The sequence below is a fragment of the Centruroides sculpturatus genome, unplaced genomic scaffold, assembly GCF_000671375.1.
Source record: "Centruroides sculpturatus isolate CEXI.00-Female unplaced genomic scaffold, Cexi_2.0 scaffold138, whole genome shotgun sequence".
Classification (NCBI taxonomy): Eukaryota; Metazoa; Arthropoda; class Arachnida; order Scorpiones; family Buthidae; genus Centruroides; species Centruroides sculpturatus.
Genome location: NW_019384434.1, coordinates 616,864 through 630,438, shown reverse-complemented (window position 1 = coordinate 630,438; position 13,575 = coordinate 616,864). Strand labels below are relative to the sequence as shown.

General features: G+C 29.0%; 1 protein-coding gene across 2 annotated transcripts in view; it reads left to right on the top strand.

Annotated features, from left to right (window-relative positions):
• Nucleotides 1-13,575, top strand: part of LOC111619850 (ubiquitin carboxyl-terminal hydrolase 3-like) — a 44,426-nt gene that overhangs the window by 18,794 nt on the left and 12,057 nt on the right. Inside the window, exons 1-4 of one of the 2 annotated variants that reach the window (XM_023361675.1) lie at nucleotides 2,587-2,650; nucleotides 9,860-9,946; nucleotides 10,097-10,180; nucleotides 10,623-10,704. In XM_023361675.1, coding sequence (XP_023217443.1) covers nucleotides 2,616-2,650; nucleotides 9,860-9,946; nucleotides 10,097-10,180; nucleotides 10,623-10,704 — 288 coding nt within the window. In that variant the 5' untranslated portion in view covers nucleotides 2,587-2,615. Of the gene's footprint in view, nucleotides 1-2,586; nucleotides 2,651-9,859; nucleotides 9,947-10,096; nucleotides 10,181-10,622; nucleotides 10,705-13,575 lie in introns of those variants that run through there. The other variant, XM_023361674.1, reaches the window with a different exon arrangement.

The window sequence follows — 13,575 nt, the reverse complement described above, 5'->3', positions numbered from 1 at the left end:
CTACCAGCAAATTACTTAGTATTGATTATTAAATTTATAAATTATTAAAAATTTATAGTTTTTATTGGAAAAATAATGTCATGGATATCATAAATGTTATAATTATTGTAGAAATTCATACTTTTTGTATATATAGATTTCAGTACTAATATTTGATAACTGTTAGTAGTTAGTAGTGTTTCTCAAACAGGATTCTGGGATCTCGGTTGTTTTTTTAACCCAGGAAATCCCTCAAATTTCTTAAAAATTCGCTTTTATTCTTATTTTGTGTTAAGATTAAGAAATTTTGCAAATAGAAAGCATAATTATCTCATTCACTGTCAGAATACCCCCCCATGTCAAAGAACACTAACTTGTCCAGGAGCCCCTCCTGGCAAACAGAATCATAGGCCCCCCCCTCTAGATTGAGGGCAACCATGTACACCCAGTGTCCGTTGCACCTGGGCTACGGTGATGTGATGATGTAATGTCTTAGGGCCTTGTCAACCCTGTGGTAGGGGAGAAACCTGAAGTGGTGATGATGGAAAATGTCGGTATGGGCGACCATGGTGTGAATGCAGGAAAGATTCATCTGTTCGAACACACTACTCTACAAGCTTCTCCCGTAGTCAGAATGTCTTTTGCTTGTTACAATGGAATGCATGCAGAATTCATTCAAAACACAACCTCCTTTTGGTGGTGACATGGCTCTGTGAAGCAGGTGCTCTCCTTCTCCAGGAATTGTGGCTAATGCTGGACATGGCATTTACCATCTCCGGCTTCACTCTGTTTCACCAGGATTGCACCTCAGCCCAGGGCTGGGGCCTTATATTGGTGATAGCCCGCTGGTGGCCAGCCTGACACATGCACACAGCTCCACCATCACTGGGGTTGAGGTACAGGAAACTCAGGTATTCATAATGGGGTCTCCCTTCTCTCTCATTAACGTCTGTGCTCCTCATGGGGACCAGCCGGGTGTTTTGCTTGATGCCGTCATTCAAGACAACCACCGCCCATGTATTATTTGTGGGGATTGGAACTATCATCATCCCTATTGGACAATGAGTACGACTGCCCTGAAGCCACAGGCCATGCTTTTTTTGTCTGGTTTTCCTCAGCCAATTTGTGTTGTTGGAACATGGAGGAGCCAACCCATTTTCGTCCCAATGGCATGTTCAGCCATTGATTTCACTTTTTTGCTCTCCGGATTTACTGGGATTTATATGGTTACTCGTTGATGTGTTGTGGCTCCTATGCCACAACACATCAACGAGTAACCATGCACCGATCTTAATTACACTCTTCCTTCCGGGAGCTCCCAGTCCGCCAGCCTCCACGTCTACACCGTACCACAAACTGCAGCCATTACGCTGCATGCCTTGACCAATTCTGGTCTCTGGAGGGAATGCAACCCATCTTGTATTGTTCCTTCATTGGCCAACTCCGTGCGGTGGTAGACAACCTGTTCTCNACATAATATCTGTCTTCTCTTAAATGCATTAAACACTATTCCAATCACATCAATTGAATCAAAAAGGGCATTCTCGGTAGCAAGACTTTTCATTACTAAAATAAGAATTAGAGTGAGTGATTGGAGTATTGATCATCTTTGCTTTTTAAAATCTTATAAAAGTTTACAATATTTTGTATTATATTTATTTAAAAAACGAAAATTACCTTCTAAGTTATAAGTTTGATCTAAGTTTAATTTTTAACTCAATTCAAAGCATTTTTGTTGTTGTTGTTGTATGCAGTTTCTAGCAAACTTTAATAAATTTTTTTCTATTTGTGAAAATTTCTACGTAATTTAAAGGTAATTTTTATTATATATCTTACACAGCATTATTAATATGATTTTGGATGATACAGAACTTCAAAATTACTTTAAAAAATGAAAAATAATTATATCATTTAATTTCAAGATATTTTATATACCTTAAAAATAATTAATTCTATCCTGGGATTTCCCGGGATCCCGGGAAACAGTTCACTTTTATCCCGGAATTCCGGGACAAGCAAAAGACCAGGAAATGAGAAACCCTAGTAATTAGGAAATGAAGATATTTGTTCTATTAATGTAAACTGATTTGATTCTTATTGATATGCAGAGTTTCTGAATGAGTTATCTATATGTTGTTTGGTTTTTAAGCATTGGTTTGATAGTTTTAAATGACGTGAAGTCTTTGAGATATTTTATACCTTACGTTCAAATGATTTACACAATCGAGATTGAACTGGGTAACAATTATGATCTCATTTTTCATCAAAAAACAGATATGGCCAGCAATCATACCAAGATTGATATCAGTAAAAATTTCATCATTAATATAATTATTTTTAAGTGTGTTTATTTTATTTCATGTTTTAGCTTTTATGAAGTTTATTCATGCATTCTCTAGAATTGAGTTGTCATACATTAGAATATTTAATATTCAAGTAGTATTCTATAATCTTTAAATTATAGTTATATGTCTGTATGTATTTATGTATTCTCTTCACAGAGTTAAGTTGAATTACAGTACATTTAAATCAATTTTTATTGTAAATTTTATCTAGTTATAGCTTTAATGAAATATTGAGTTATTTAATTTATAAAACATTTCTTTTCAGAATGCAAAATAAAAAAAAGCCCTTGGATGTGTGTTCAGTGTGGAATAGTAAATTGTGGAAGGTAGGATAATCTTTTTGTTATAATATACAAATTTATGAATAAATCAGTTAAAATATTGTTTAAGAAAAATGAACATAGTGGAAAAATTAATCATAGTTGTCTGAAAACTTTACTTAATTTGTGAAACAGTTTTTACTGAAAGATTCTTTTAATACTGTATTAGCATGAATAGCTATATAAAAAATAATGCATAGATAACAAAATAAAACACAATAATGTATGATACTGTAAATCTAACATTTATCTTCTCTAAAATTACAATTAGCATTTATTGATTCTTCTATTTTGTTTATTTGTTTACATGAAATCTCAGAATTGTAAAATTTGTAAATTTAATAGTGATAGTTTTAAATTGTTATAATTATTGATATTAACAATGAGACTCATTTTATCAATAAACATTGAGTAGAAATGATAGATTCAAGATAACAAATATTTTGATATACAGTAAATATTTTTCTTTTTTGAAAGCCCATTTCTTTTAATCTTTAGTTATTTTAATGCTTTATCAATGTAATGATACTTGTAAAACAATCAGAAAAATATCTGATGTTTTAAATTCATTTAAAATATATTTGAAGAAATTCTAAATACTAAAGGTAAATCTCATTTGTGCAGTTTTTAAGTCTATTTACCATTATTTCAGTGTTGATTTGAGAATTTGTTGTTAATAAGAACTTTGAAGCAAGTAGTATATATTAATAATAATTTGAATCAGTTAATTGATAAGAATTAGCTGTAACATATAATGAATAGTTTTTAACTAACAATAATACCAACAAAACCTTCAAAATATACCAGCAGATATAATTTAATATAAAGATGGTTATCACAAACGTTTTTGATGGAAATTGGATCTGCTTCAGGTCAAAATGTTCAATAGAATTCAAAAGAACGAATTTAAATTTTAAAATTGCTGTAACAGTTAAATATACACTTCTGAAACTGACGTGAAAGCTAAACTACAGCAAGCCAGTCTCATTAGATGCACCCTTCACAGTGATCAAATCAAAATTTTAGAAGCTCTTGAAATTTTTAAAGCCAAACAAACTAAAAGGGGAATGTATCAATTTTAAAGAGGATGCAAACATGGCAGTTTTTTTTTTGACAATCCCAATAACATTAATAAGAAATAAATAATCAATTAATTAATTCAGAATTTATAACAAACAAATATATTTGTTAATTTTTATTTTAATGTTAATTTCAACATCTAGGTATGATTTTTATATACTTGTTTTTATATTTAACTGTTACAGTGGTTTTAAAATTTAAATTGGTTCTTTTGCATTTTAATTCTATCAAACATTTTGACCTGAAGCAGATCCAGTTCAGATCAAAAATGTTTGTCTTAGCATATTTATATTAAATTATATTTGCTGGTATATTTTGAAGGTTTCATTGGTGTTATTTACTATAACTAACTTTTGGAAATTTTTGAATGGTTTTTTATGATTTCACTGAAAAACTGAAAAAAAAATTGACAATTATTTGATTTCATTTATGGTATCATTCTAATCATTAAAAAAGCAATTTATAAGCAATTAATTAAAGCTAAATGACTTTGCTGAAAGTATCGGGCTACTTTTGTGTTACATTAATAATCAATCATTAATTAATTCAACTAGAGTGTTATGCATTGTTTATTTTGGTAATAACATAATTGTTCTTCCTTTCACCTGTTTGTAATTGTTTGAATGCTAATTTAAACTTGCTATTATTGTGCAAAACTGATAAATTTACTATTCAAAGAAAAAAACTTAGCAAATCATTCCAGAGCATATGGAAGAAACTTTTGTGACATGTTATTTCTAAAAGTTACTGTTAGTGAAATTGGGATGTTATAGATGGCTGGATAGCAGGGAAAGTTAATAAATGAATGATAGTATTATGAAGCAAATGAACCACGGTATCTTTTAATTAAATATTAATTTCTGAAATACAATAGATTCTCACTTTTATTACTTAATTGGTTTAAAATAATGGAAAATAGGCTCTGGTAAACATTTTCATGCAGAATATCTGATTTTTAGGAACAGATTACTGACATTAAGTGAGGCTAACTGTACAATCTATATATATAAAAATGAATGTATGTCTGTGTGTCTGTCTGTCCTTCATGCGTTACCACACCGTTTATCCGATTGCCGTGAAACTTTGGGAAGTTGTTTAATATATTCCGGCGAAGGTTTGTGGCATAGTATGATTGCCATGAAACTTTGGAAAGTTTTTTTAATTTTTTAATACACTCCCGTGAAGTACATTTATCCTACGATAGATGTTTCGCGTTTACAAGAGCATTCGCGCACAGTGTGTTCGATCGATTTCAAATTGTAAAGACCATTTCCCCCCTTCAAAAATTATCTCTATATATGCATTTGTGAACTGTTATTTACGATATTTATAATAATTTTTGTTTAATCACTTTATTTCAACTTTTTTTTGCTAATTATGTATTCGCTCGAGCTTTGTTAAAACCTTAACTGTACCCTGAACAACAACCGAAGTTGTAGGAAGAAATTTGCGTATTTTACCGATCTAGGTATCCCCCCCTTTTCCAAATTTAATATCGACTCAAAATAATTTAAAAAGGCAAATTACAATAAAACGGTTTATTATCCAACTATCAGAAATTTCACAACACGCCAGAGAGGAAGGAGCAATTAAATAATGAAAATTATAAAGGATTTTAAAGAATATATAAAAATGAGGAATATCGCACTTCTGACAATCGCTACGAGTGTGTGGGTTAAATTTGGAGAATCCGTGCTTCTCGCATGGACAACTGTATGTGGCCAGCTCACGTGTCGGAAAATCTTCTGATTTATTCGTGTACGCACCAGATGAAAAAACAAAAAATATCGTGTATCCACAAGCACTCCAATAAATAAATATAATTGAAACGACACTTTGAAATGTTTTTTCAATGAAAATGAATAATAATAATAAGTTTGAATAAAAATGATGAAATTTAATTTTATCATAACGAGTTTGCTTGAATTTCCTTTCTACTGAGATCTCAGCAATGTGCGACAGGTAAGCTAGTATCATATAATTATGACTATAAACTAAATATAGTGAAATAGGCATAGAAATATTTAGAACATTTGCCCTTCCAACGAACAATTATTCTCCCCTTCAAGTTGCTCACTAGTCAAATACAAACATTTTGTTTGTATTTGATATAAGTTTATTTTTATATGTAATTAATGTTTTTTGCTGTGTTTGTTTATTTTAATTTTTGTCATAATTTGTATTTTGTATGTATTAATTCAAAATAAAATTTTGTTTTAATAAAACTTTTTATTTTAACTTAAAACTCGTATTTATTTAATTGCAATAAAATATGTTAAAATATAATAAATGTAGCTAAAAAATAATTTTTATGATCAAAATTATGTAGTTTCAGAAACTGAAAAATACACGACTCAGAAACCCAAATATGATGGATGTTGTGTTTTAAATGACTCGTAATTAAAAATTAGAGAGAATAAGTTTAGATATAACAGTTGGAAATCGCCTTTGGTTGCTGAATTTAACACTATGTCATCATGGTGTAAGACAGCAAAAGCTCATTTCTTAATCATTCATCATATATTTATGATGGAATGGTGATGGAAAAGGTGCAAAAGGTTTCTTTTAATACAGTATATTTACTGTATTAAAAGAAACCTTTTGCACCTTTTCCATCACCATTCCTTTATTAAAACAAGCATTTTTGGCCACTTTTAAGGACCAGCATCAGATTTAATGAATACAATTTGAATATTTAAACAAATAGTTCTAACAGCATTCCAANCTAAAAGGTTTTGGATTCGACGCTTGCCAAATGTAAGCATTTCAAGAAAATTTAAGTTAATATTGATGCTAACAATCAATTTTAATAACAAATTCAATACTTAATTTAATATTAGTAATTGTAATTTTAAATTATGTAAACAAATAAAAACATTTTACTTTATTTTATGATAAAATACATTTTAAAAATTAAATTTATTTGTACTTTGTATTATATTGTATTAATAAACAAAATTATTTGCGTATTTTTCACTTATGTGGAACCTAACCCTATACCTCAATGTAAATATGGGTTCGTTTTACACCGATTCGATTTGCACTGGCTTTTGTAGGAACAGAACTGTGGCGTAAACCGAGGGCTACCTGTAATTATATTTACATAAAAAACATATAATTTTCTTCATATATTACTAGACAAAGAAACTGCAAAATATAGTCCTATAAAATGATACATTGTAATACATCAACTACAATGGCATTTTACTTCATTTTAAGGTGAAATTAATGGCAGAATTTTTTATAATTTTGAAATGTTTTATATGTAGCACAAAATTTGTTTTATTAAAACAAGCATTTTTGGCCACTTTTAAGGACCAGCATCAGATTTAATGAATACAATTTGAATATTTAAACAAATAGTTCTAACAGCATTCCAAAATATGAAGTAATGCTCTTTGAATGATGTTAGAATACTTTCTTTTCGGAGCATATGCAATCTGCAATATTATAAAGAATAATATAGTAGCTTTTTATAATTTATAACTTCAGTATAAAATACAAATCTACTTCTGAAGGTACTAAAGAAAGAAAATTATGTTTTGTAAATAAATATTGTAACATCAAAAAGTATATGTATGTTTGTTTATTTATTAAGTTACGACAATACAACACTTTGACGATCTGCCTGGGGATGCCTTCCAGAAGGTCTTTTTAAGGGTAACTGGCCCCTATTCAGGCGTTACAGATGTGGAGTAAACCCGGAAAACTCCAAGTAGTGAGGCACAAACCCACAATCAAACTTCCAGTGTTCAAGGAACAGAACCAATTGGCCACTGGTGTGGTCAAAATGTATAACCAAACAATTTTAAAAAATCTCATATAGCTTCATGATATATAATACAGTATATAGTATCACCTTGTATTTAGCTGATTAGATTTACATGTTCAAATATGTTAAAAGGAATATAATTTTTACATTTAATTATAACTGATTAATATATTTGAAAAGTAAGAATGTTAAAAAAACATTTTTTTTGTATATTTTTATAGATAAATTTATATATGAGGTCTGTTCAAAAAGTATCGGACTTTTATTTTTTCCGCGTAAACCAATGATGCGCGGGAGGCCTCTTTTGGTGGAGTTGTGGAGGGGACAGTCATGCACAGCCCTGAATTTTTTCCTGCCTGCAGGAAGTGTCAGTCGTTGGCAGTTGGCCTATGAGTGAGGTCATGTAGCGAGCTCTCGTCCGATTCCACTAAGTTGGAAAATGACTGAACAACGTAAGCAGTGATATTACATCAAATTTTGCCAAAAACCTTGGCGATACCCGAGTGTAAACCATTCGCAAGAATCAGCAGGCTTTCGGGGACGATCCTCGAGGCCAAAAAAAGCACGGCAGGCCCACAGCAATATCAAGGTCATGTTGACAGTTTTTTCAAACTCTCGTGGGGTGGTGTATCATGAGTACGCACCACGAGGCCAAACCATCGCAAAGAAGTACTACCAGGAGGTCCTTCATTGTCTTTCCGATGCTGTGTGACACAAACAACTGGATCTATGGTCGATCAAAACTTGGCAGCTCCATCATGATAACGCATCCGCCCATTCTGCGCATCTGATTTGGGCTTTCGTCGCCAAACACAACACTCCTGTGGTTCGTCACGCTCCGTACTCTCCCCACATGGCTCCGTGTGACTTTTGGCTATTTCCCAACCTGAAAATGCTGCTAAAAGGAACCCGATTTTAGTCGAGAGAAGACATCGTGCGGAATGCGACGGACCGGCTGATGGCCATTCCAAAAGATGCATTCCAGCAGTGTTTCCAGCAATGGCAGGAACACTGGGAGAAGTGTATACACTACCAAGGAGACTACTTTGAAGAGGATTAGGGTTTTGTACCTCAAAATCAATAAATGTATTTTTGCCGACCAAAGGTCCGATACTTTTTGAACAGACCTCATATACTAAATACTGTTATATAAATTGTATTTTCATTAATAATACAGAAAATTGGAGAAAAATTTCTAAATATGTTTCCAGCCATTATTGGATAAAGACTGCTTGAACAGTTTCTTTCAATGAATGTTGATTTTTATTTATTCCGTAATATGAGCAAGATTTAAAATGAAACACTTTGTAATTATACTGTTTTATTTCTGTATTTTGAATAATTTACTATTAAATATTAAAAATAACTAATATAGTTAAATTCTGAAAATATTTAAAAAATAATCTACTCAGTGATTGTTACAAATGATTTATAGTATAATTATAATTAAATTAATATAATAAAATTATATTTAAGTATAGTTATTAAACACAATTTAATTACATGATAAATTTAATACCTAGATTTTTATAAATTGACTTGTTCTCTTTTTAAGTTTATATTAATTTAATTTTAATTCTATATATAAACAAGGAATTGTTCAAAAATTATCCAGTGACTAAGAATTCTTAGAAATACTAAATTTAAAATGATAGTAAAAAGATTGCTATCATTTTAAATTATTACAATTACATTAATTATTATCTGTGAACATTGTACTGGACATTTTAAAACATTAGAAAACCATCCAAGATTTACATTTGCATGTGACAGTTTCTTAAATGCATGAACTTGTGTCACATGGTACATACTCAAATTCTGTTGTCACTGTTATTCTATTGATCGGTGTGTGTTAAATACTACTTTGATAATAATTAACATAATTACAATAATTAAAATGGTAGAATTTATTTTTGGAAGATCCTGCTTATATTATCTTTATTGCTTTAATTTTGTTACTTCATATTTTATGTACATTTGTTAAAATTTTCGAATGCTTGATTATTGTGGTTAATCTAACTTTCATCTGAATGATTGTTTTCATATATGGAGATTTTATTATAATTATTTGTATCATTCAGCATTTACTCATTGTATTATGTTATCCAAAATCCTAACCTTTATTTAAAAAATAAAACAAAAGAAAAATTGACATTTATAAGAAGTTACCAAATAATAATTAAACTTACCAATGTATTTACAAAAATACAGATTGAATTGGAGCTGAAATGTTTGTTATACAAAGTATTTCAAAAATAAACTTTATTTACCAAGTTTTGAAAGATTAAAAGTAATAAATTTAATTATAAATTATACCATTCCTGTAACAATCATTATTAATATAAGCAATTTAAATTCAATAGGTATGTAAATGGTCATGCAAAAGCCCACCATGAGGCAAATGAAGAACATATGGTATGCATGGATTGTATCAATTATGCTGCTTATTGGTAAGTAAATTTTAAGTTTATAATTAAATAAATATAATAGTGTATATTATATAAATTACAAGAGAACAATTAATCCTTCTATTAAATTAGTATTGTGATTTTTATTATTCATTCAAATTCTTTATTATAATCAATCTATACTATTTTTAGTTATGTCTGTGATGATTTCGTTGTGAATGATACCAAATCTGGTGGATTAGATCAGCTAAGAGAAAGATTGCAAGAATTTAATAAGTATGAATTAAGTAATTTCATACTATCAGTTTTATAATTTATATTTACTGTTTTTGAAAAATTCTTTACTGTTTACAAGTTAAAATGCCTTGATACTTATTCAAAGCAGATGTATCAAACAATAAATTTTAGAATTATTGCATAATAAATATATATACATACTTTGTAATTTTTAAAAGATCTGTTTGACTTGCAAATTACTCAATTAAAATTTTGCTTATTGAATATTATTTATTAATGTTGTTTACTGCATAATGCAGTAAACAGAAAATTCAGATCATTCAAGATAAAAATTATACAAAATAGCTTATTTTGAAAATATTTTTTTATTTATTCTTTAGATAGATAAAACATTTTTCAAGATTATGCTCTGTTTATTGAAAATTAACAATTTTTTTAATAATAATTTGTTGATTTTAATTTTGATTTATTTGCTTTATAGTTTAGATTCCCAGAAAAGACTAAAGAGACAAAATAATGTAAGCAGCGGAACAGAAAATGCTAGAAGGAAGAAAAGCAAAAAGGTTAGCATTTTTTAACTTTACAATAGTACAAATTAGAAAAATATTGTATTAATATTTGTATATTCTGTAATTATATATAGTATAGTCTTGCTTTATGCAAGGGTTGTATGTAAGGAGTTCCATATAAAATGAAATTTCATGTAAATTTGTGCTCCACCTCAGGTAGTCACTAATGATTGCCTAAACACTTGTGTGACCATTTACAATTAATAGAAAAATATGAAATTGCATTTAAAACATTTCATTTGTATTTGATAAAATGAATAACATTTTAGTCTGATATTTCTGAATATACAGAGAAAAATTTTATTATACTACATGAAGTATATTACTTGAGAAAAATTTACCACAGCAATTAGCATTTGCAAGGCTGCCAAAATATTGCATGTGTGCCAACTTGGGAGAGGAGAGAAAAATATGTGATAGTTCAACAGGTTGAACTTCAAGGATGAGGGAAATTCTTGCATTTCTCATGCATTATATGCAAGAACTTTGTTTCCCTTTTCTTCATAAATGGAATTGTGAGTGTGAAATTCTAATTCCCAAAGTTCTCTTCCACCTGTTTTTCCTCTTCTTGCATCTGCATAAATGCAGTCTTGGGAATTTCAGAAACTGGAGAAACATGATTTTCTAACTTAAGAGTCAGTTTCATGACACTAGGATTGATTAACTAACCATTCATTATATTAATATATATATTAATCTCACATAAAGCAAAACCTTACTGTATAATGAAGTTTTTAGTGTGAATATTGCATATTATTATTATTATTATTTTATATTACATTGTATTGAATATTCAAACAAAAGTTGTTTGAGTCAAACAAAATGAGACTTGGTGATATTGTGAGTTTACACTGCCAGTTCCTACTTTCAGCATTGTCAAACTTTTTATGTTACTTCTCACAAGTCATACTTTCATTTGATTACCAATACAATATATATAAATTTTTAAATACTTTAATTGTGAAGTGACTTTTTACAATTAAAGCATGATTTAAAAAATAAAATGTTTTGTTTTTAACTTTTTATGAATTATTTAATTTCACTGTTAAAATAAAGGATATCTGTAGTTAGTAGTTAGTGTTATTTTTAAACTGCTTTTATTTATTTAGCTAATATATTGCAACAAAAATTGATATACTGTAAGGTCTCTTTTTATGCGGATTATTTTTATGCGATTTTGAAGTTGTGCAGTTTGTATTTCATCCAAAAATTTCTTGGACAAACATACATATAGGCTTGTTTAGGAAGCCCGCGTATAGACAGTCTCCAAAAATCGTGGAACGCTCAAAGCTCGCTCCATTTGTTCCACTGACATATAACGTTTATGGATGTAAAGGATAGATAGATCTACCTTAAAATCGCTTTAGTTCCTAGCAATTTTTGATATAAATGTAATTAAACATAAAAATACTTAAAACTGAAAAAAAAACGAAAGAATTAAATTAAATTTTAATTAACTCTTCACATCCAGATGTGATTTGTTTTTAGAGTGAGCTTTTGCAATTCGGGGATTCCCCTTGTACATGATACTTATCATCGACAAGTCACTATTACATCATTCTGAGTTTCGCATTGAAAGGTATAAACTGTAATTGTTTTTAAATTAAATTTTATTTTAGCGGTGTTTTGTTCATTTTTATAATAAGTAGCGAGTTTAAATTTTGCTGATTTCAAGTTGCAGTAATAAGCAGCCTATTTCTTTTAATTTCTGCAAACTTTTTTATGTGGTTTTAAGTTAATTTTAACTCATTGTTTTGGTTTTATGCGATTTTAGAAAATTTCAGAACATATTCCTACTTTTTCAGAGCAAGTAAAGTCTTTTTTTATGCGAATTTTTTATATGCGCTTTTCTGTAGAACGTATCCACCGCATAAAACGAGACCTTACAGTACTATAAACAAAGTTTTTACTTTCTTAATGCATTTTTTTGACATACATAACACTGAAATTCACCACATATTTATAAATTTCAATATATATAATAGTCTGAAATGTTTAATTCAAATGTTTTTGCAAAATAAATTAATTTAAAATATGAGACCATCTAAATTTTAATGCATTATTGTGATACTATGTGATTACAAGTATCTGTATTTCTGCAAAATTTATTGACAAAATTTAGGATATGTTAAATTTATCAAAGAGAAACAACAGGAAATATTAATATACTACACTACATCAATTGTAATCTTGATTTCTTAAATAATGTATTATTTGTGTTCAAACATATATTGATAAAAAAAAAGATTTATCCATAATGTCTGTTTCATGGAATTTGAATTTATCATTTGGTTGAGCATATAAAAGCTGGAATTAAGTTAATTAGCAAGGTTATATAAAAAAAGCTAATTATAGCACATCTGTAATCTGCTTTTTCATTTGTTACATTGATTTGCTGATTGAATCAATGCATGGCTCTGATAATTAAAAGCAATGTGAAAATACTTCATTAGGTTAACAGACAGGTGGATTTGATGTCACCTGACCAAAGTTTTTTCTTTTTAAAGAAGGCTGACAATTTTTGCACATTAAAAAATACTTTGTGAAAAATGAAGACATTTTAGTCTTTATGTATTTTTTAACTAAGTTTTTTCTTTTGGAATTATGTCAGATGTAGCTTTTGCATTGTCTGTTGTTTTTAAATTTTATAAGTACATTTCTATTTCCATTGTCACTTATGTTTAAGAATTTGGCAGTGTTGAAGGTTACTTTGGACTTATTCATATTAGAAAACAATGTAATTTGTATGGAGGTATTATAGTATATTAAAATATTTTCATAATATAGCAAGTATGGTGACGATGACAACATTTTATGTTATATAACTTTCTAGTATTTAGGATAAAAACTGTACAGGTAGCCCTC